The sequence below is a fragment of the Belonocnema kinseyi genome, chromosome 1 (genome assembly GCF_010883055.1).
Source record: "Belonocnema kinseyi isolate 2016_QV_RU_SX_M_011 chromosome 1, B_treatae_v1, whole genome shotgun sequence".
Lineage (NCBI taxonomy): Eukaryota > Metazoa > Arthropoda > Insecta > Hymenoptera > Cynipidae > Belonocnema > Belonocnema kinseyi.
The window spans coordinates 140,840,953-140,861,625 of NC_046657.1; the positions used below are offsets into that span (position 1 = coordinate 140,840,953).

The 20,673-nt window shown below is 33.5% G+C and overlaps 2 protein-coding genes across 4 annotated transcripts in view; one reads left to right on the plus strand and one right to left on the minus strand.

Moving 5' to 3' along the window:
• The window catches only part of LOC117178852, a 196,480-nt gene extending 178,418 nt beyond the window's left edge, over nucleotides 1–18,062 (plus strand). For all 3 annotated transcript variants that reach the window (XM_033370555.1, XM_033370393.1, XM_033370470.1), the window contains 3 exons: nucleotides 14,860–15,045; nucleotides 15,867–16,131; nucleotides 16,245–18,062. In XM_033370555.1, coding sequence (XP_033226446.1) covers nucleotides 14,872–15,045; nucleotides 15,867–16,131; nucleotides 16,245–16,270 — 465 coding nt within the window. In that variant the 5' untranslated portion in view covers nucleotides 14,860–14,871 and the 3' untranslated portion in view covers nucleotides 16,271–18,062. The remainder of the gene's footprint in view (nucleotides 1–14,859; nucleotides 15,046–15,866; nucleotides 16,132–16,244) is intronic.
• The window catches only part of LOC117178778 (nuclear migration protein nudC), a 297,288-nt gene that overhangs the window by 250,504 nt on the left and 26,111 nt on the right, over nucleotides 1–20,673 (minus strand). The window lies entirely within an intron of this gene.

A 20,673-nucleotide genomic window follows, 5' to 3' on the forward strand; every position in this document is an offset into this window, starting at 1 on the left:
GGAGCTCTTCTTAATATTTTGACACCAAAATCATGTCGATACACCTTACCGACTGCGAGTAAAGCCACCCACGCTTTAACTTGACAGACTGTACATACTTTAATAACTTTTTTAAATTAATACTTAACCGTTTCAAAATATTCCTGACGTATATATGTACAGATAAAACTCTGCTTTAAATATTTTCAAATGAATCAGGACATTAATTGTCGATAGCATCTTCTTTCGAATCGGCAGTTTCACTTTCGTTGTAACACGACTATACGAGTAGCAGAGATTCAAGGAAAGAGATCCTTCTACCGTAGCTGTCTTTCTCAATTGGACGGCAGAATGCGTATAGCGACTCATAAATCTTTAGGGGAATTACTCGCATCGTTGGCATTATCATTGGCGGCCTAGGATTACGTGAGGGTAAGAAAGTCTATAGGAATTTGCGCTTCTTTGGTAGAGCACATAAACGTAAACGTAACTTCCATTAGGACAATCTTTAAGTACTATCTTATAAGGCACTGTAAAACGCACCTTTTCCGACGCTGTTAAAATTAAGACCTGGCTAACCCCATAATAAAAGCATTTTCCCATTATTCCTTTTTCTCATAAAATGGAAATGAACCCTTTTTGAGGCGTTATTCAAAAGTCGCTCAAAAATGCTTTGAAAGTATCAATTATGTTTTGCATGTGAACGTAATTTTGATCGTTTTAACCCTGAAACAAACAGTTTGAAAATCTAGTTGCAATTTTAGAGAAATTTTCAAGGCGAATGAAGCACGGTTTCAAATCTGGAGTTAACATATATGAAAGAATCTAAGCGATTGGCGAATTATAAAATCATTCTATTCTCAAAAGTATATTTTACCAAAATCGCCATGAATAATGCATGTGCTTAATTTTTGTCTCATTGTGCAGTTTATCAGCGATAATTATTTTTCTGCGACAAGATTGTTTTATTTTATTTCCGATTTTAGCATTGAAACAGATAGAAAGCGATATCCAATCAAGAAATTCATGATTCTGACGATCAAAAGTGATTATTAATGATAAATGTTGTTTGAATCAAGGACTTAAACCTTCGAATATACTTTCTATTATCTTATCCTTGTAATATAGAAAAAAATGCAGATTTTAGCAAATGCGTAGTTTGAAAAGAACTCACATCATCAATTCTAATTATGCTCAACTTACTAATCAAGTCTGCTCGAAACTCTAAAAATCGGTGAAAGGGAGCATCTTCAAAAACAAACAACATCTATTGCCAACTAAAACTCTAATATACAAACGACAATTTAGACTTAAAATCAATTTTGGACATAATTTAGGTGCATTATAATACTAAAGTCTCCCATTTTTGAGCATGCAGTCAGCCCGCCAAAATAGATTGCCTAAGGCGGATTTTTTTTTGCAAACCAATCGCCGAATTTGGATACTCAAACTTATCATATTATGTTGAAGCAGCTATGCTTTCAAAGTTTAAAGACGGACGTATCAAGGTAAATGTTCTCGCATTTTGATACTTGATCAAATACTCAATGCCTGCAACTTATGATTTGATCGCACACTCTTTATTTCATCGTGATTAAATAATTTAAACAACAGACAATAGAGTTCATACACGCTAAATATCAAGGTGTTACTTTTCGATCGAAACGTAGATCAAAGGGATAAAAAGGGAAAAAACAGTGAACAACTACATAACTACTACATTGAAAATTATAGCTGCATTCACATCTTCTTCTGTAAATGTCAATTGTTTTTCTCAGTGCACCGATTTAATCCACTGGTTTGTGGATTGGACACATTTATGTGTAGTGCACTGTTAGAAAAATCTGTACGAGGTTTAATATACATGCGTGTGAAGCAAATATGCATTACCGCTACTGAAGTGGAACATACATTAGTGTAGTGAATTTAATATACATATGTATTAAATTTAATACACAGGTTAGTATAGCAATGTGCGTGAAAACTCAACGTGTTAATTGCAGGTTAGGTTTGTTAATTATTTGCTTAATTCAACTTTTCGACTTGAAATCCAATTTTACTTCTCATTAAAAGGAAGAAGGTATCATGTTTTATTATTTACAATTGAAAATAACTGCTAAATTTATTTCACATTTGTGAAAAATGGAATTATCTGATTTTTCTTGTAAGTGATTAACATGAATGTACAGTTTTTTTTATAGAAGCCAACGATTCCCCGAATTCACTTCCAAATCCCAAAAATAAAATTGCGTATTTTTAGTATCTTCTTCTCGAAATTTTGAGTTCACTTGAAAATTCGAAGATCATTTTTTGTTGTTTTTCAAATCATTTCGAAGAGTTTCGGATAATGTTGCAGGAAAGTTCGAGGAATTTCAGAGGACTTTCCAACGAAGCATTCAATGTATCAGTCATATAGGATTGGCACCCCTAACATACTCTCAAGGTGTCCCGAATAGTACGCATATAACAAAATGCCGATTCTGCACGAAATCTACACTGGCTATGAATATTTTAGAGTAATTTTAAATTAATTAAGCGAACCCCATTTTGTATATAAAAAGGCAACCTAGATTATGATTCTGTTAGAAAGTCTGACTTTTTGAGGAAAAACCATTATTTAAACAAATGGAATTTTTCTTAATAATTAAAAATTACTTTAAAATATTGATAAATATTCCACAAGACCAGGAATAATAATTTTTGGCAAAAAAGGAGAATGAAATACAGTAAAGGTGCATCTTTTTGTACTTAATTTACATTTTTTTATTTAAGGGTACTTTCTGAAGTCCCAAGGGTATATGGGGGTTACAGACCCATATGCTTGATACACAGAAATCATTGTTGGAAAGTTCTCCAAAATTACGCGAATAATTATTTATTATATTATTACTTATATTTTTACAGCCTCTCATAAGATTTTAAATGGCATTTTGCGAGGGCCGTAAGGCACATCCTTGCCATCCTGCGCGAAAAAATTTCCAATGCATTTTTGGACTAGCCTAATGCACACTCACTTTTAAATTAATCAAATCAATATGACGATTTATAAAATAAAGAAACTAAATCCCAATGTTATATATCACAAATTTTAACAAATTAATAATGATTTTTTGGATTTTCGTGTGAAAAAAGCTGCAATTTGTATTCAATCTCAGCGATCAGTTACTTATTGTAGATTTGTAATTAACTTCAATAAATTTCTCAAATGATTGTCAATAAGAAATTATAAATTGAATAGTATTTCATACATTTAATATAAAATAATAAATTGAATGGTCTTAAAATAAATACTATTTTATAATATAATAAACATAAACCATAATATACTATAATACATACTATTAAGTGTACAAAAACAATTTAAGACATTTATTGGACTTTTATTCCAAACCTACCACCATCCCGTGTAGAAATTCAAATGGGGAACTAGTCTGGTTCCCGACCATTAGACCCCACTTAATGTCGGGAGCTAGTCGGGTCATCTGACTAGCCCCCGACCAGTAGCGTCACGGTAAATTAGTCGGGGGCTGGTCAGGTGATACGACTTATCCTAGTCGGGACCTGATCAGGTACTAGTAGGGGTCATATGATAATACATTCGCGTGGAATATTAACCAAACTCCCCAAAATTTGTAGAACATCCCCTAAATGTCTGTCAAAATACTTATTATTTACAGTAATCTCCATAAACATTTTTGAAATGTTTAAAAGTGCTCAAATTTGCCCAAGATTTAATGGGAAACATATGCTACGCTTAAAAATGTATCAATTTATGCAATTAAAATTCCCCAAAATTTGTGGAATATTAATTTTAAAAAAAAACTTCAGCTGGAACGCAGCAATGGAAGAGCTTCACTCTGAAGGAACCGCCATGTTGGTGAAGGTGGTAGCGAAATCTGAACTGTACCGTGCTTAATAGTTTACTACTAGTATACTGCTCTTCACTGATTAATCAAAAACTTTTTCTCTTTCCAATTTCAACTACATGAAGGATTAGACTTTATTTATATATGGCAAACCTTTCAGATCAATTTAAAAATAAGCATCTGTACAAATTTACAGTCTTATGACTTTCGGCAGACTTTTCACCTACATCTGTATGTATCTTTTACAATATGGATTTTCTTAAAATTCCATTCAAAGGTATTTATAAATGTTCCTAGAAAGTCGCAATTTTCTAAAAAATACTACATTGCCTGAAGATTACCAGCACAGAAATTAGTGAACAAAAAGTCCCAACTAGCCCTTGATCAACCACCGACCAGGCCCCGACTGAAATTTTGACAACAAAAAGCCCAACTAGTCCCCGATTAGTTCCCGACTGGTACTTTGTCAGAATTAATAACCCAACTAGCCCCCGATTAGTGCCCGACTTGTAATAGGGCCAAATGGGGTTATTTCCACACGGGATAAGGCTATTAATTCAGGGTAGTTATGTAGTAGAGGAACAAAATTCCTTATCATTTCCCGGTTTTCTTCCTCTGGTTACAAAATTTTTCGCGATCATTGAAATTTTAACTCTTAAAGCTGAACTTTTTTCATTTGAAGTTATAAAAGCCATACTGCCTAATATTTTACACGTATAAAATGGAAGTTTTCAACACTTTATAGATGAACAATTTTTAATTAAATGCCGTTAAACTGCCAAACTACAAATTATAAACTTTTATAAATTATGCAGTTCAAAGATTTAAAAATATATTATATAGACCAATGCTATAAATTTCGATGCTCTGAATTGCAGAATAAATAAACAAATTTGTAAATTTTCAAAATTATATCATTTTAAGCAATTTTGATTAGAAACATCAATCATTGAAATATTACAATTTTTAAAGTGAAAACTTTTTAAATTCGAAGTTAAAAGTTGTTACGAATTACCATTCATATGATCTTGAAACCTTTCAAAAGTCCGTAAAAAGCTTTAAAATTTTATTCCCAAACCTGCGTGTTTTCTTCTAAACTTTAAAAAAAATCTACATTTTGTTACAAATTTGTTGAAACGTTTTAAATTATGTTTTAATCTTTTAAAAACTTCTAAATATCTCTTAAACTTCATCGCATTTTTCCGAGTTAATAATAGTTCAATTGTAATTTGTTCCTCAAAATTTGTCTTTGTTATAAAATATTTATAAATATTCAGTTAAAATTAATTTTTTCAAAATAAAAAATCATTTTTAAAGTTCCCGGGAATGCAAAAAATATTTTGGTAGGATCTTAAAACCTATTAAAATCTTTAAAAAGTTTTAAATTTTTAATAACTTCAAAAATCTATATTAGATTTTGATTTTCTACAATCTTTTCGAGTTTTAAATCAAGTTTCAATTTTTTCTAAACTTCTAAATATCTCTTAAGCTCAGTCGTATTTTTTTAAATGAATAATTGTTTTAACAGTTATTCAAATATAAAAATTCAACATTTCACTTACAAACATAATTTGTTTCAGATAAAACAATTAGAATAATAACGTTTAAAGTTTAAATTTAGCTCAGTAAGGATTTAAGGATTCAAAATTCCACTATATAAAAAATTTTCAAATTTATTTAGTTAAAAATAGAATCTAAAACAGCATTAATTGAATAGGACTTGAAATTCAATAAAAGAGTTCAATTATGAATGTATTAAGCTTAAATTAGTTTCAGATTGAAAATGGTTTTTACAGTTTCAATCTCACACTTTTTCGCATTTCCAGCCGAAAGATATCAGATTAAACTTGGAACTAAGAAAACTCTAAACTTTTGAATTTACGGATACAATGACATTTTCGGCAATTGCTCTTATTACAAAATTAATGAAACCGAAAAAACGATTTTTATCAGAAAGTGAACGATCGATTTTTTTATTTGGTGAGCCATCTAAATTCATTAGTAAATGGTTATTAAAATAACGTTGAAAAAAATGACCGTGACTCTATTAAGTATTTGCACACAAAAACGGGGTTTTAAAAATGTAAATTCTCCTCATTAATATTTCCTGGTAGCATCACATTCTGGTTTTTCTTAGCTCAGGAAACGTAAACTAAGTATTAAGTTCATTAATTTATAACAGGTTTACATAAATGGACTAATCTGAAATTTTTACTTACAATTTAATAAAGAATAGCTTTGTATATACTCTTAAAAAATTGGTGACCCGCTCTCTTTGGCTAGGCGACTTTAGAAACTAGAACAATTTACTATCTCATAAAAACGTTAAATCTATATAATCAACTGCAAAAAATCCTTTGCATTTAAATAATGTAGTTAGGTATATGATAACCTTCATAATAGAGAATTCATATGTATTTTTAAATCGTTGCATTTGAAGTTTAATATCTAGAAATTTGATAAAAGCGCTTATTTTTTTATTCTAAGTAATTATAGGTTATTTGTAATTGTTTGAAAATTACCGATTTGGTATACTACATTTAAACGAGTGGCTATTATGATGGTGATCGCTATACAGAGCGCACAAAAAAAAGTGAATCATGCACAAATAATTTGTTATATTTTTAAATTTTGTGACTTTGAACCATAATACTTCATGTTAATATGACTAACTTGTTATTCTCTAATTTTATAAATAGATATTTTAACACAAACTTCCGAAAGAAATGAAAAATGATGTAAGATTGCAAGTGGTTTTCGATTTTGCAAACCCCCTTAGAAATAACCTTCTTCCATCATGTAACTCAAATGTTTAACATTTTAAATGTCAATAAAATAATGTTTATAATAAACATCGAAAAAAAAAGAATGTAACATGTGATTTTTTCCAGATAACTAAATAGCCAATCGCTGGCAGCGGCTGCCCGTTCTTTTTTTCCAATTCTAAGAATTAAATTTTAAAATATTGAAATCTAATATTGATTTATTTCTTGTAATTATTTAACATCACTATTCACGTAAAATTTGGACTCAATTGTTACTTTGAACATTACCAAAGCCGACCCACTGATAGCCACTCTCCCCTAATTATATTAGTACACAGTTTAGTACATTCGAGTATTTACCGATAGCAGCTCGCAATGGATACCGTCGAGAGAAAAAGAACGAGAAAAGAATGACACCGGACCCAAATGTTATGTAACATTTCTCTCCAGTGCTTTCTCGAGGTCTCTGGGACAATGATCCGTTTCGCTAGCGTGATGAATACAATATCATTTCGAGTAACTACTTTCAAATAAGAAACCAATAATCTAATAAAAGGCCCTTGACAATGAATTAACAAGACCTTCATAACATGCAGATTAACGTCTACATCACTTTCAGTTGGTGAAAGTCAAATTCAAGTCAGATCGTATTAGAACAGTGAAGTTGGAAGATTTATTAGAATTTAAATTATGCTTATTTAAATAAATCCTGTTTACGCTTCTGAAATTTCCTATAATAACCTTCAGACTTTAAATCTTAAAAATACAGAAGCGACCTTTAACATGGCGCCAACTGCCGTTCTCGTTCGCCTCAAGTTCATGAATCGAATATGTCTCTCAAAGATGTAGAAATTCCAAATGGCTACATGGGGTCATTCATATACGACGAAGATCGAAGCAGACGTAATCGATTACGTAACTGCGAAACAGAAGGCACACGCGGTACTTTATTTAAATTAGAAATGCAAATTTACAATAAAAATATTTCCAAACGACCTAGAGAAGGTCTCGGAGAAGCCACCGACAGGTTTCCACCAAATCCGCGAAATACTATGACTTTCGAAGACGATGATGCGGTACTTTGTTTCCTTGGGACTTTGCACTCTCATATCCCAAGAATTTGATCGAATTTATTTGACTATTTTTTACAGAATTTCTGCCAAGTGTTTATGTTCAACTTTTTACTAGTCAATGGTAATGGAATTTAAAATAAAATAAAAGAGATATACATATTTTTATAGTGACATCTTGCATCCAGGAATTATACCTTGCGTAATTTCGAACAATGAGCGTTGACATAGATAGGGGAGGGTAGGGCTACTGTGACCATTTTTTCAAACAGGATTTTTTCAAAGAAAGTGAACAAATGCTTTTATTCATTTGTAGTACAATAAAAGAGCAAACATCCATCTGCAGTATATATGATTAATAGAGATTTTTATTACATAAATCACACAATCAATAGATATAAATCACGTGCCGCGAATTTTGACCAATTTGGACCCCCTCCCCTTCATCCCTGCATGCAGCTTTTTCTTAATACATTTTAATTGATAAAGTACATTCAATATTAATCCCAATCTCGTGATCAAAGTAGCCCCACTCTACCCTAATGCCTGTATGCATATTCGCTTTAATAAATAGAGGAATACATATATTTTTCTCATACTTTTTCGCATTCTAAGCCGAAAGATATCAGACTAACCTTGGAACTAAGAAGAAATGGTTTGCAAATTTAATCAGCTCATAACTTTTAAATTCTAAGTGTTTAAAATTAAATTTTTTTTTATTTTTCAGATCCGAATGTTAAGTCAAGCTAGATAAAGGGTATATTTGGCCAACTTTGACAGTCGCGTCGGGGCAAAGCTGTCAATATAAATAAATTCTCTAGTCTAGCTGCTTAATATTATACAATTCTTTAGCTATATAGATAACTTAGCTTTATACAAAGAGCAATAGAAACATTCCCTAAATGCTGATAAAAATAAGTTTATAGGCCAAATAATGCAAAAAACCTATGTTCTATGTTAAAAACTAAAAACCAGTCTGGGGCAAAGTTGTGAATATTATTTTTTATATGGCTTCCATATTGTCTAGTATATATACAGTGAAAAGAGAGGTCGGCCACCAACCTATGGTCAGCCACGCATAAGTTATTTCCCGAGAAATATATAATAAAGAGGTTAATGTCACATAATTTGGGGCAAAATGCTGATTCTGGTATTAACTTTGATTTTCTTTGAACTTCAAACGTGAAATAGTAACCAATTTATAAATATTAAACTAACCAGTTAGCAGTGAACTTCATTTTGACTGCCATGACGGAAGTCTAAAAGATTTTCTTAGTTTCTGAGCCCTCAGTTAAAGTCCTGCTATGTGTGTGGTAATTATATACAGTATACACGTATTCGTGTGCAAGGAGGGCCTAACTATTTTGTGAAGGCTTGTCGTCTATATCCTAGATTGCCATCGAACTCTTGTAAAGATCAATATTATAATGCCAAATTTAACAAGCGATAGTCTCTTCGTGTACTACGTAATAATTAGAATTGAAAAGTGCCCGGTGGGAAATTTCAAGCACTGGCCATAGACTGAATACGCTTTATGAGTAAAATCGTATGTTCGATCACCCGGCCAAACTAAGGCTTTATAAGCAATATTTCAATCATTCATTGTTTGGCCACGAAAAAATTACGTTTGAAAGTTATGTTTCAGTACTACTTTTACTGAAAGCTATTGATTTAAATCAACCGAATTAACAATACAACATGAATTTTACGCAACCTTACTAGAGATCGTAAATTATGATATGTGGCCGACCTTGGTTAACAAAACTGGCCGAACAAAGGATTTTCGCAGCAGAACATATGTGTGATTTATGCACTTTTATAATACATATCGGGTTTTATTCGGCGAATTATGTCTTTGAGAAAAATCATACGTAAATAATAAACTCGAAAATACAAGCGCAATCAGGCGTGTTGAAAAATGTTCTTTTAGAAAATATGATTAAACATGAAGCTCATCCGAAGTATCCGAACTTCGGTTCAAAACTTCCAACATTTTAGGCCTTGAGCTTTAGGTTCGAAAAACCAGGCAATGGGGTACTCTTGATGTAGAAACTTTAAAAACCCACTTTTCGAGAAAAGCGCGTTTAAAGTTGGCGAGTGCCTAGGTGCAAATCTCTCTTTATCTTTAAACTCAAAATAAACCCATTTACGGTTTGATCCGGACACGAGAATGGCGCCAAAACTAGAGCAAATATATCAATGTATCATTCCCAGATAAAAGCCAGACCGTCCGTTTTGACCCAACCACGATAAAATACTAATAACTCCTCAAATAAATGCGATAATCTGGTACCTTTCTTTTGCCCAAAGAATTTTAATTCTGAAGTAAATTCAAGCTTTAATTTGATCCACACTCGTCCCGACTAGAAATACTAGACGGATAGTGATCATGGTCAACAACTTGGCGGCGATAAATCTCTAGAGTTGGGAATATTGTAATCTACGGCGAAAACCCTATCGAAATGACCTATCGCTTTTTCAGAAGCAAAATCATTGTTATAAAGCGTAATTTATTCGTAACAGTTAATATAAAGAAGAAGAAATCAAATAGTACTTTTCACTGCATCTAAATTTGGTTGCAGTTTTAGCAAGAACAAGGATTTAAAAAAAATGTGAGCCTTTGGCAATTTAATTTATCACATGTGAAATTATTTTCCACATCGTAACGCCCCTCAATCTTCTCCCATTACAATGCAGGACGCCTCGGCAGCGATTTGGCAATATCGTCATCCTCGAAATGTTACTGGTTTCCAAATGAATAGTACCATGTATCAAAAAAATAGGATAAGATGAGAATGGAAAAGTTAAGAAGCAGGTACTGGTGTTGATTGCTGCGTTAAGCAAAATATCCGAAATATAATCTTGTGATAAAGTTTTATCGGCAATAAGCCAGATAATCTGAAGGTGAGTTTTTCTCTGGTCTCAAAAATTTGACAAGATACAGTGGAAATCTGATATAAGGGCGGTTTCCGAAATGGCCTACAATGGCCCTTTGTTAATTGAGATTCCAGGGATCACAGCGCAAGAGGGGCTCCAAAAAAGAGGAAATAGGGTAATTTTGTCACGAAAAAGGGGGAAACTAGGAGAATGATTAAACATTTATTTTTACATGTGCAAAAGTGCAAACAATCTTTTCATAAGAAATGTTAAATTTTTTTATAATTTTTAATGATTTCTCAACGATTTCTGCCATTGAAGAATTTATTTTAAAAAATGAATATACTTAGGGCGTTGAAGATCCATTCACAGTGATATAAAAAAGTCAGAGAAAAAATACAATTAGTATTTTTTTAATTAAAAAATAATTTATGCCTTGTTTAGAATTTTTTTAAATGTGCAAAAGCATGTTTTTTTAAATGATTCTTTTTCGTTGTGTTTATGACGTTCAATAATCGCAAAAAATGGAGATCCCAAAAATCCTAAATCACCAAAAAATCTTTTTTCCGGAACATCAAAATGATAAAATGTTCCTTTGGTTCAAGCTGAATAAATTTCAGATTCGACACATTCAGCTTTTCTTGAAATGTGCGCATATGGATCAATAAAAAAAAACATTTTTTTGCACATTTTCAAAAAAATTGTTATTCAGCAAAAAAAATTTTAATTTCGTACTTTTTTATTATTGTGTACTAGTAAAGCTGTAAAGTTGAAAAAGTCAGTCATGATTTTTGAACCAAAAGGAAATATTTTGAATTTGAAATCGTCAAACTTGACTGATTAAAAATTTCTTCACTTTTGTCGTATGCCAACCCACAAGTTTTTTACTCCCTCAGCTCTAACAATTTCTTTTATTTTTTCACTTCGACCTACTCTTTATTGCTCTTAAACTCAAATTAAAAATTGCTTAAATAAGAAAATTTAATATTGCATTCGATGAATTTGGAATCTTCATTTTTTTAATTAGGTATTTTACTTTGTACATTTCAACTAAAAAGTTTTAACCTTCTAATACTTATTTTAAAAGTACTATATATTTTGTACCTGATCCCACTTTCTATTGGACAGCAACATCTGTCTCCAGTTATTACATTTTTAATATGCTTTAAAATGCTTCTGCTTCAATTTTTTATAAGTATTTTTAATGGTTTAGCGCTGGAAACGAGTATTTTATTTAATCATAAATAATTTATTTAAGTGCTAGAATTGCTTTAATTATTATTTATAATGGATACAATGACATTTCAGATAATTTTTCGCGCCATACAAATATAGTATTTTCAGACTGTGCACCCTGAGATTAGTTCGAACCCAAACCGCCATGGCCATGTAATTCATTTCCAATAGGAATACATAATATTAATTACTTGTAATTTACAGCGTGTTTTTCGTTAATAAATGTGAAACATATCTCTCAGCCATTTTCAAGTACAAAAGTAACTAAAATATCAAACAAAGACAAACTGGAATCAAAATACAATCAAATGCATTTGAAGATTCAGTTAATTTAGGTAGAAATCGATTCTCATGCAGCCATATTTTTTGGTACTCTTGTAACTGATATTTTCAATAAAAGATTTGAATTTTCATATAAATGTAACTGAAATTTCAATAACGGTGATTGCATAAAATTTCACTCGAATGTGTTTGAAGATGTAAACACACATTTCTAATAGTGTATACTTCTATTGGGTGCACAAGCAATATGAGATATATTTCATAACTACTATGCTGTAACACACACTCGTGTTCCGTCACTTCACGATCGGCAGGTTACACCGTTGAGTCGAACGTCCAAGGACTCGTCAAATGTCGTTATGCTTAGACATAATCTTTCAATGAATCTTAATTCACGAAAAAATTACATGGAAAAGGGCTTGCAGGTATATATGAAAGAGCCACTTGAATTTGAAGAGCTTCGATACAGGTAGGAGTTACAATTAAAACTCCTTTGTATGGCTGTATGTACCAACATGGAAAAGTTTCAGTCGAGGCTCGAGAGAGCGAATTTCACAGATAATGATCGCTAAAGCGAAAGGAAATTAGCAACCAAAGATAATAAAAATAGTTGAAATCGTCAATGAACAATGTTACCTACAAAATTATTGGTAGCTGAATGCACACCAGTTACTGTCTACAGGAAATTCGCGGTCGATAACTGCGATGAATAAGACTGATTAACTCCAAGGTGAAATATGACAAAATAAAGATTTTGTATAAATTTCCAGGCTTTCTGACGCAATGCTATTAAAGAATAAAGAATATCGCTCTTAATTATGAAGGGGAGCTGGGTAAACGTGTATTTACTCTTAACGGGTTCAAAATCGTTTTCAGCTTGTCTTGTTACAGTGACACAGGTGCGGTGAAGGCGAGGTTGACTGGTGTATTGAATTCGAAAAAAATCTTCGACACCTTTCATACTTTCGTTCCAAGACCAACCTTCAGTGTAGGCTGTAATGCATTTACGTTTCCTTCTCAATGTGATGTTGTTAAATTACCTTACCTGACTTTAGATAAGCGTTTACCGTAAGAATGAACTCGGAAAATGTATAAAGGAACCCTAATGATATTTCTGTATTGAAGTTTAAGCAAATTACATTATTGAAACAGAATTAGAAGTTTAATAATTTAATTAGTGGCCAAAATAATATCCTTCAAGGATTTAGTAACTTAAATTAATAATTTAAATCGTCAATATGTTTTTCATCATTGTTCTCGATCCGCCAAAAAATAAAAACCAGTTCCATGCAATAAAACAAAGCTTCTGAGAAGAGTCAACGACCTTCGATTAGCAAATTCCCAATCCAGTCTCGATTTGCATGCTATTTTCGAACAACCGTTACGCTCCAGTCTCACACTTGATAAGATGCTATAAGCTGGTTAAAAAATATACACCAGCTTTAAAAAATCACACGGCTATGCAAACGAATGGACAATCTCGTCCGGGCGAGAGTCCTTGGACTCCGTCTAACGCGCAGGTACGTTACTGAGTGAAATACGATTCTGTAGGTGCAAAAATTAGCAACCAAAGTAGTAAAACTATGGTATCTTAGTGGAAATCATTTAAAGTTATCGATTTCCTTGGTAAATATAAAAAAAAATAGGCGACAAAATTTTTAGTAGGTTAGAGCGTAGGAAGAAGCATCAAACTAAAGAAAAATAGTACTAGAATTAATACTTATTATGTTGAAGCAATATGGAAGCTACGAGTAAATCAGATCAGCTGATTTCCCACGTAGAAAACTGTATTACTTACTGAAGGACCAGGGTTATTTCTGCGAACTGCAGTAATACAGTAAAGGTTATTTTGATTTAAACGTGCAAACGGAGACGTGCCCAAAAATGATTCACTTTAAAATCCGCAGTCTTGCATTATAATTATTGTTACATCTTACAGAAATCAATATTTGGGATCGCAAGTGATTCCTTGAAATTCCCATTTCTGTTAATATCGAGGGCTTCAATGAAATTCCAGAGCGCGTTACGTAACGAAAACCGGAATCTTATGCGGGAATACAAGTTTGTTTCATCGTGGAGGAATCTTTCTTCAACCTTTCATGACTTTTAATCAATCTTGACTCCGACTCGTTTACGATGATGCATAAGATAAATGTTCGGCATTTCCAGAAAGCGCAAGTTCCATTTATGGCATCAGACAATTCTTCAATCATGGAGACATTATACGTTTCATGAGTTCTTGAGTAATCTTGCACACTTGTCATAAATGCGATCCCAATGTCTTAACTACTATTTATGCAGCTTAATCTCAGTTCTTAAAAAAATACAACCCTAGTTTAGCCCTGAAAACATTCTCGTGTCACCTAAAGTTCACGACCGCTTTAAATACAGACCGAGATTCTAACCACAATAGCTTAAAATACAATGTTTAACGACATAGCCCCTTTACTTTAAAATAAGATGAAAATCATCCGAGAAGCGGTAACCTGTAATTCTAAGATCATGAGTTGCAGAGTAGTTGCAACATTCTTTCGAGGTCCCATCGCGGATTCACGTATTCGAGTAAAGCTCTGAAGCTGGCTAGAATGTGATAGTCAGTAAATGATTAGTGGGTCAGTGGCGACTCGCAGCGGGTACTGTAGACACCTACTGCAGGCCGCTACCTCACGGCGATAGGTAAACTACAGGTTATAAGTAGAGGACATGCGAGCGAGATACTGTAACCACTCTGGCATTATCGCTTGCGTAATCGAAGCTTCATGTCGATTAACGTTCTTGTTGCAGATCGAGGCGACGATGGCCGCAACGACAGAGGCAGCGAACCTTCCTTCTTGGCACATTCCGAGGCCGTCCTTGGTTGGACGTAGCGAGAGAGACAGCGAGAATGGAAGCTGGGCTCATCATCATTTGCATCCAAACTCACCATCCAGAGGGTCGACGTCCTCACAAGGTTCCACAGCCAGCACGCATGTAAGAATACGAGTTATAAAACTGATCGCAGTCATCGAACCTTTTTTTTTGTTTCATCACCTTTAATTCCACTAACTCTCTTTTCAGAGACTCTTCCCTACCCTGAATGTTGGTATGTCAGAAAAGTTCTCCTGCCATCCTTTAACGAAGTTTCATCCCAGCTTTCAAACTGATTTTAGAGCTCAGTCAACGTATAAATAGTTCTCTGACATCCATTTTAATTCTTTAGGAAAATAAACGTTTAATAGCCCTAAAGTTATCAAATATAAATTAACAACTTAAAAGTTTACGCAATTGAAGATTTGAAATCGTCTTTGAGGATATCTCATTGCGCATATGAAAAAACAGAAGAAAAATAGTATTTTTTTATCCACACAAAATATCTGACAGTACCGCAAACATCACTGTATGAAATATTTTACTAGCATTACGAAAATCAGAACAAAAAATCAATTGTCAAACATTTTTTTATATTTAAAGTTATTATTTATGTGTAACGTTCAGTTGGGAAAAGTATAAGAATTCTGTGCTTTGAATTTAAACTACAAATTCAATTTTATTCGAATAGTTTTAACTTTCATATTCTTCTATTTTTAATGAAAGAAAATGTTGTGAGAATAATTCAATAAGAACGGCAACTAAGTAATACAAAGATAGTTCGAGATATTGAGAGCTCAAAACTGCAAGGCACTAAAGCTGTTTAAGCTCTTATAAAAAGGAGTAGGGGGGCCTTCTTTATAATGTTATCCCACATGCAGAAGGCATCTGATTTGCCCAGTACAAATCTCTTTTTAAAATACTAATACAATCGCCGCTTTCAGAGTGCAGCTTCAGGTACCCTTCTTTTGACGGCAGCCAATCTAGCAAATCTCGCCACAATGCACCCGCCAACGGTGACAGCGCCGAAGCAAGTAGACACAGCATCAGTTGCGAGCAGTACGCATTTCACGGTCGTCAATGGATTAGGCAGACCACCTAAGGTGTATCGAAAATCTTGGTGTGCAAGAAATAAACTCACAGTACTCGTCTGCACGACGAGTTTCCTATTTATGATTGGCCTACTCGCCGGAATTCTCTTAATGGAGAGTAAGTTGAATCCTAGACATAGCCTATTACAATTCATGCTTTATACATGCTATTACAAAATTAATTTTTAAACTGCTGACTTAATTACGAATATGCTTTGTTTTATTTTCCAGTGCGAGCCCGAAGTAGGTACAACTAAACTCGAGAATTAACAGACGATCACCGAAAGAAGGGAGTTAAGGCGTTGGTGGCATTTCCTGATAGCTGTAAATTTAGCATCGAAAGATGCAGTTCGATTAGACCCAAAAGAAGACAGATGCTTCTTTTAGATTTAAATGCGATGCAAGTTTAATTATGAAATGAAACTTCCATCCCTGCTGAACTTGTCTTATAATAACTCTAGTTACGGTTGAGGGTATTGCCTAGGAATTTGACGATCTTTCAAAACTTGGAACCGACTCCTTACTTTTTAAAAAAAATAACCGAGATAAATACAAGTTGAATCCCTATAAATTCATTTGTAATTTATCTACGAAATTTTCCATTGAAGTAGAGATATCGGTTCTGAAATACATGAGAACATATAAGTTCGATTTTTTTAGTTTTAGGGTCTAGGCAGCTCCCTCACAGATTGTTTACTCGTAAAACTATTGCGATTCGCGCGAATGGGGTATCTTAGACAAAGATTCAAAGCGTGTTTTCTGAATTAGCAATTGTAACAGAATGTTTCCGGAAAACCTGAGGTTCCAATCAGCTAGAGATTCATACTTGGAAGCGTCAAGAAGAATGTTCTCTCTAAAACTTACACTTTGTCAACGAACAACCTCATTCGGTGACGACCTCCGCGATCTAGGATATAAGCTTGTATTGCACCGCTTCAAAAGTGTGGTACGTGAAAAAAGTAATTACATTTGTGTAATAAACATGTGTCGTGCTGCAGCGAGTGAAGCCGCTCCGTGTTATTAATTTATATTTAAACTAACCAATCATCGAAATCATCGCTCCTAGAATAAAGCAATGACAACGCCCTCGGTTATTAATGTTTTTACCCAATTACGACCATCACGATCAGGGTTGCTAACTCACGAGCTTTTTTAGCCTCGTATACTTAATAGATTTCAGTAATAGCTATTTGTGACGCAAGTGCGTAAAACAGGTGATTTCATCGAGTGTGATGTTCGCAGCATGAGCCGGAAGCTCGAAACATGACATGTATACAAGTGTGAGAAGCTGAAGGCAAATGCTGCAAACACACGAGTAGCGATTATATTTACGCATGTATATCACACGCTATTTTTTGCAACAACTACATCGAAAGTTTTACCCCGAAGACTACTCCAAAATAGCCTGTTACTGTAAAACTGACTTAAGATCTTCTCCGAAACGGTGCGAGAGTGCACAACCACTAACCGATTTTAGACATACACAGTCTGCTGCAATCAGGTCCTTTGTGCGCAATTCAGAAGCATAAAAAGTGCAACTTTGGAAGTGGATGTTGCAAAAAATATTTTCAGTATTAAGCTGCATTTCAAACTTAATTAAAGTCACTGTAAGGCCTTTGAAATCAATTTTCTTTATAATAAGGTAAATACTGTAAGGCGTAATTTAAATAACTACATCGCTTAAGATTAAACTTCGTTCAATATTCCGAAAAGTTGGCAACGCTGTTCGCGGAAAAAAAACTTTCGAGCAATTTAGGCATGGTTCTGAGTTGGTACGACGATAAACAATATTTTTTATGGAAATTCGTACGAGTTTTATAACTTCGAGACAACAAGCGAACAAAGGGCGATCTACTAGCTACGTAATTTAGCAATAATAATTTAATCGAAACTAACATTATCCGAATTAAATGCGGAATCTCTGGAAAGTCGTTGCCAAAAGCAATTTGTGGAAAAATCAATGCAGAGTGATCAATTCTGATCGCTCTCGGCGTCTGTGATATTACTTCTGTATTAATTAATCGAGCCAACAAGAAATTGTCAGAAAAAGAACATCCATTTAATTCACTAAACCCCTTCTTTTCCTTCAGTATCTACTATATTTCTAGTTTATTTAAAAAATAGGATTATAACGAATTTTAATTATCATGATATAGAAAATAAGGAAAATCATTTTTCTCTCATGCTTAAGATGGTTACAGCCCAATATATCGAAGGCATTTTTGTTAGAGTTTGATTTTTAAATAGCTTACACGGGGCTGTTCCGGTATATATTATCAGACACGGACACATTTTTATAATGCAATAAAGTGATCGGATAAGAGCAGTACGCATAATTTGACATATCGGGCAAAGTATGGTTTTTACTCCACCATCCACGGACTGGGTTACAGGAAAGTGCATGATGGAGGCACCTACAGCGTATGGTGGGATCTCAGCCACCAGAACCTCAGTAAAAGTACGTAAAAAAGTTTCCAGAAATACTGGCTCAGGGATCCAACCACGGACCTGTAGAGTAAATTTCGAGCCACAGATGCTCTTTTGCTATGATTATTATTATTAATCTATTTACAAATACATACTTTGTTTCATTTGTAATTTTCCAATCTCTCAGAAAAGGATATCATGTCAGGATTTTTATATAAAACGCTCGGTTCGGTCACTCCAACTTAAAATTGTGGACATATATTTTTTTCTACCGAATTGCCTACTCGCAAATGGAAAAAATATAATAGTTCATAAAATGTCATATCTGATTATAAATCAAAAAGATAATACAATTTTGTCATTACTTATGCAGTGAAATCGATATTTCACCGAAACTCCATATACCATAAATAATTATGCTTTAGATTCACATCATGGTAATCTACTACTATATTTTATATTACTGACTGAGATGTATCATAAAAAACTTAATATTTATTATTTTATATTCTTAAAAGCTGAAGAACTGCTTTACCTAAAAGGTGAGTATATGTGCAGATAATAAATCTACTTCTAGTTTCAAAGTCAAAGGATTTTTCCGCAAAATCATTATTTTGAACTCTTGCAAATGGAATTTAAATTGTAGAGTGTTCGGATCTGAAGACTAGGGTACGCTAATATCGCGAGCTCGCGAAACCAGGTAGCATTTTTAATATGCATTTCAATTTGTACTTAAGAACAATTTTACCATGGTTTCACTAGTTTAAAACAATTAGTGAATACAAAAAATATAGATTTGTCGTAAGAGAAGTGCTCATCGTATACAAGGAAAAAACACATTTTCTTTCAACAGTGTTTTTTTCTCAAGAAAACAGTTATTTTACAATGTCATTCAACTTTCAACACGAGGAGGAGAGATGAGACACTCCTGGTTATTAGGAGCCTTTCTAACCAATCCAGCTTTGCAAAAAGTTACAGGTGAGTTATTCTGCGCAACGCTCGGGATAGAGCTAAAAATTTCTTGTGCGCGTGAATAATTATTCGATTTTTCATAATGAGTTATCATCTTCTGGAAAAGCAACAGGTACATCAGATTATTGACTCCTACTACAAGGTTAGTGGACGTAATTATATATGATTCATACGCACATATGCATTTTATTACTCACAATGCCTCTCCCCGCCGTTCGAGGAGAGATGGCATCATTTAGAAAAATTGAGAAAAAATTAGTACAATATAAAAAATTGAGAAAAAGAAAGAGTGGATGAAAAAAAAACGGACAAAAAACCTGTAAAAATACAAAAGCCAAAAACAATGCTACAAACGTCAAATAAAAAAATAGTATGTATGTTAAATTGCTTTTATATTATCACACTTGGAAATAAAAAATGTTTGCATTCATACATAATTTTTGTATTATAATTCATGGTTAAACTCGATTTTATTTCCTGTACCATCTCTTCTGAAATGCCTCCTGAACTATCACCGCATTTAACTGTACCATCAATTTTGACCTTGAAGTCAATTTTCAAAGTCAAATGGAGGTAAGATCCTTTTTTTGCTGCGGATTTGAAAAGAGTGGGAAATTTAACATAAAAAATGACATGTGGAAAAATGGTTTTTGTGACCTTGAAAAGGTAAAAAATTAAGGTCAAATGTCTGAAAAACGCTCAAACATATTCTAAAATACTTTATCTAAGAAGAAATGGTTCGGACAAAGGTTGACTAGGACCGAGGGGTACATTTTTCTGTACTATCAATTTTGACCTTGAGGTCAATTTTCATGGTCAAATTGAGGCAAGGCCCTTTTCTCAAATAAGAACCCCTTTTTTGACTGCGGATTTGCAAAGAGCGAGAAATTTCACGTTAAAAATGACCTGTGGAAAAATTCGTTTGTTTACCCCAAAAAACCAAGACTCTAAAAATTACACTGGCTCTCAGTAGAACCGTGGTAAATCCCACCTCTGTTCCCGTCTCACCTCCGTGTGATGGGTACTCACAGGGCACGATAAATCACAACGATAAGCCGGCGAAACCCTCTAGCGGTTTGAGGACAAGAAGCAGTCCAAGGATAATGGCTGTCTGCATCCATCTCGCAAGTGCCGTGGGAATGATGTTGTAGTCGGCCGGAACCGAGAATTCGATCACGAATACAGTTCGTTTCTCCAAGTCTTGCAGAACAATGTCAGTCCTCGAGTATGCAACGGACACTGCTATCCAAAAATTGTAGTC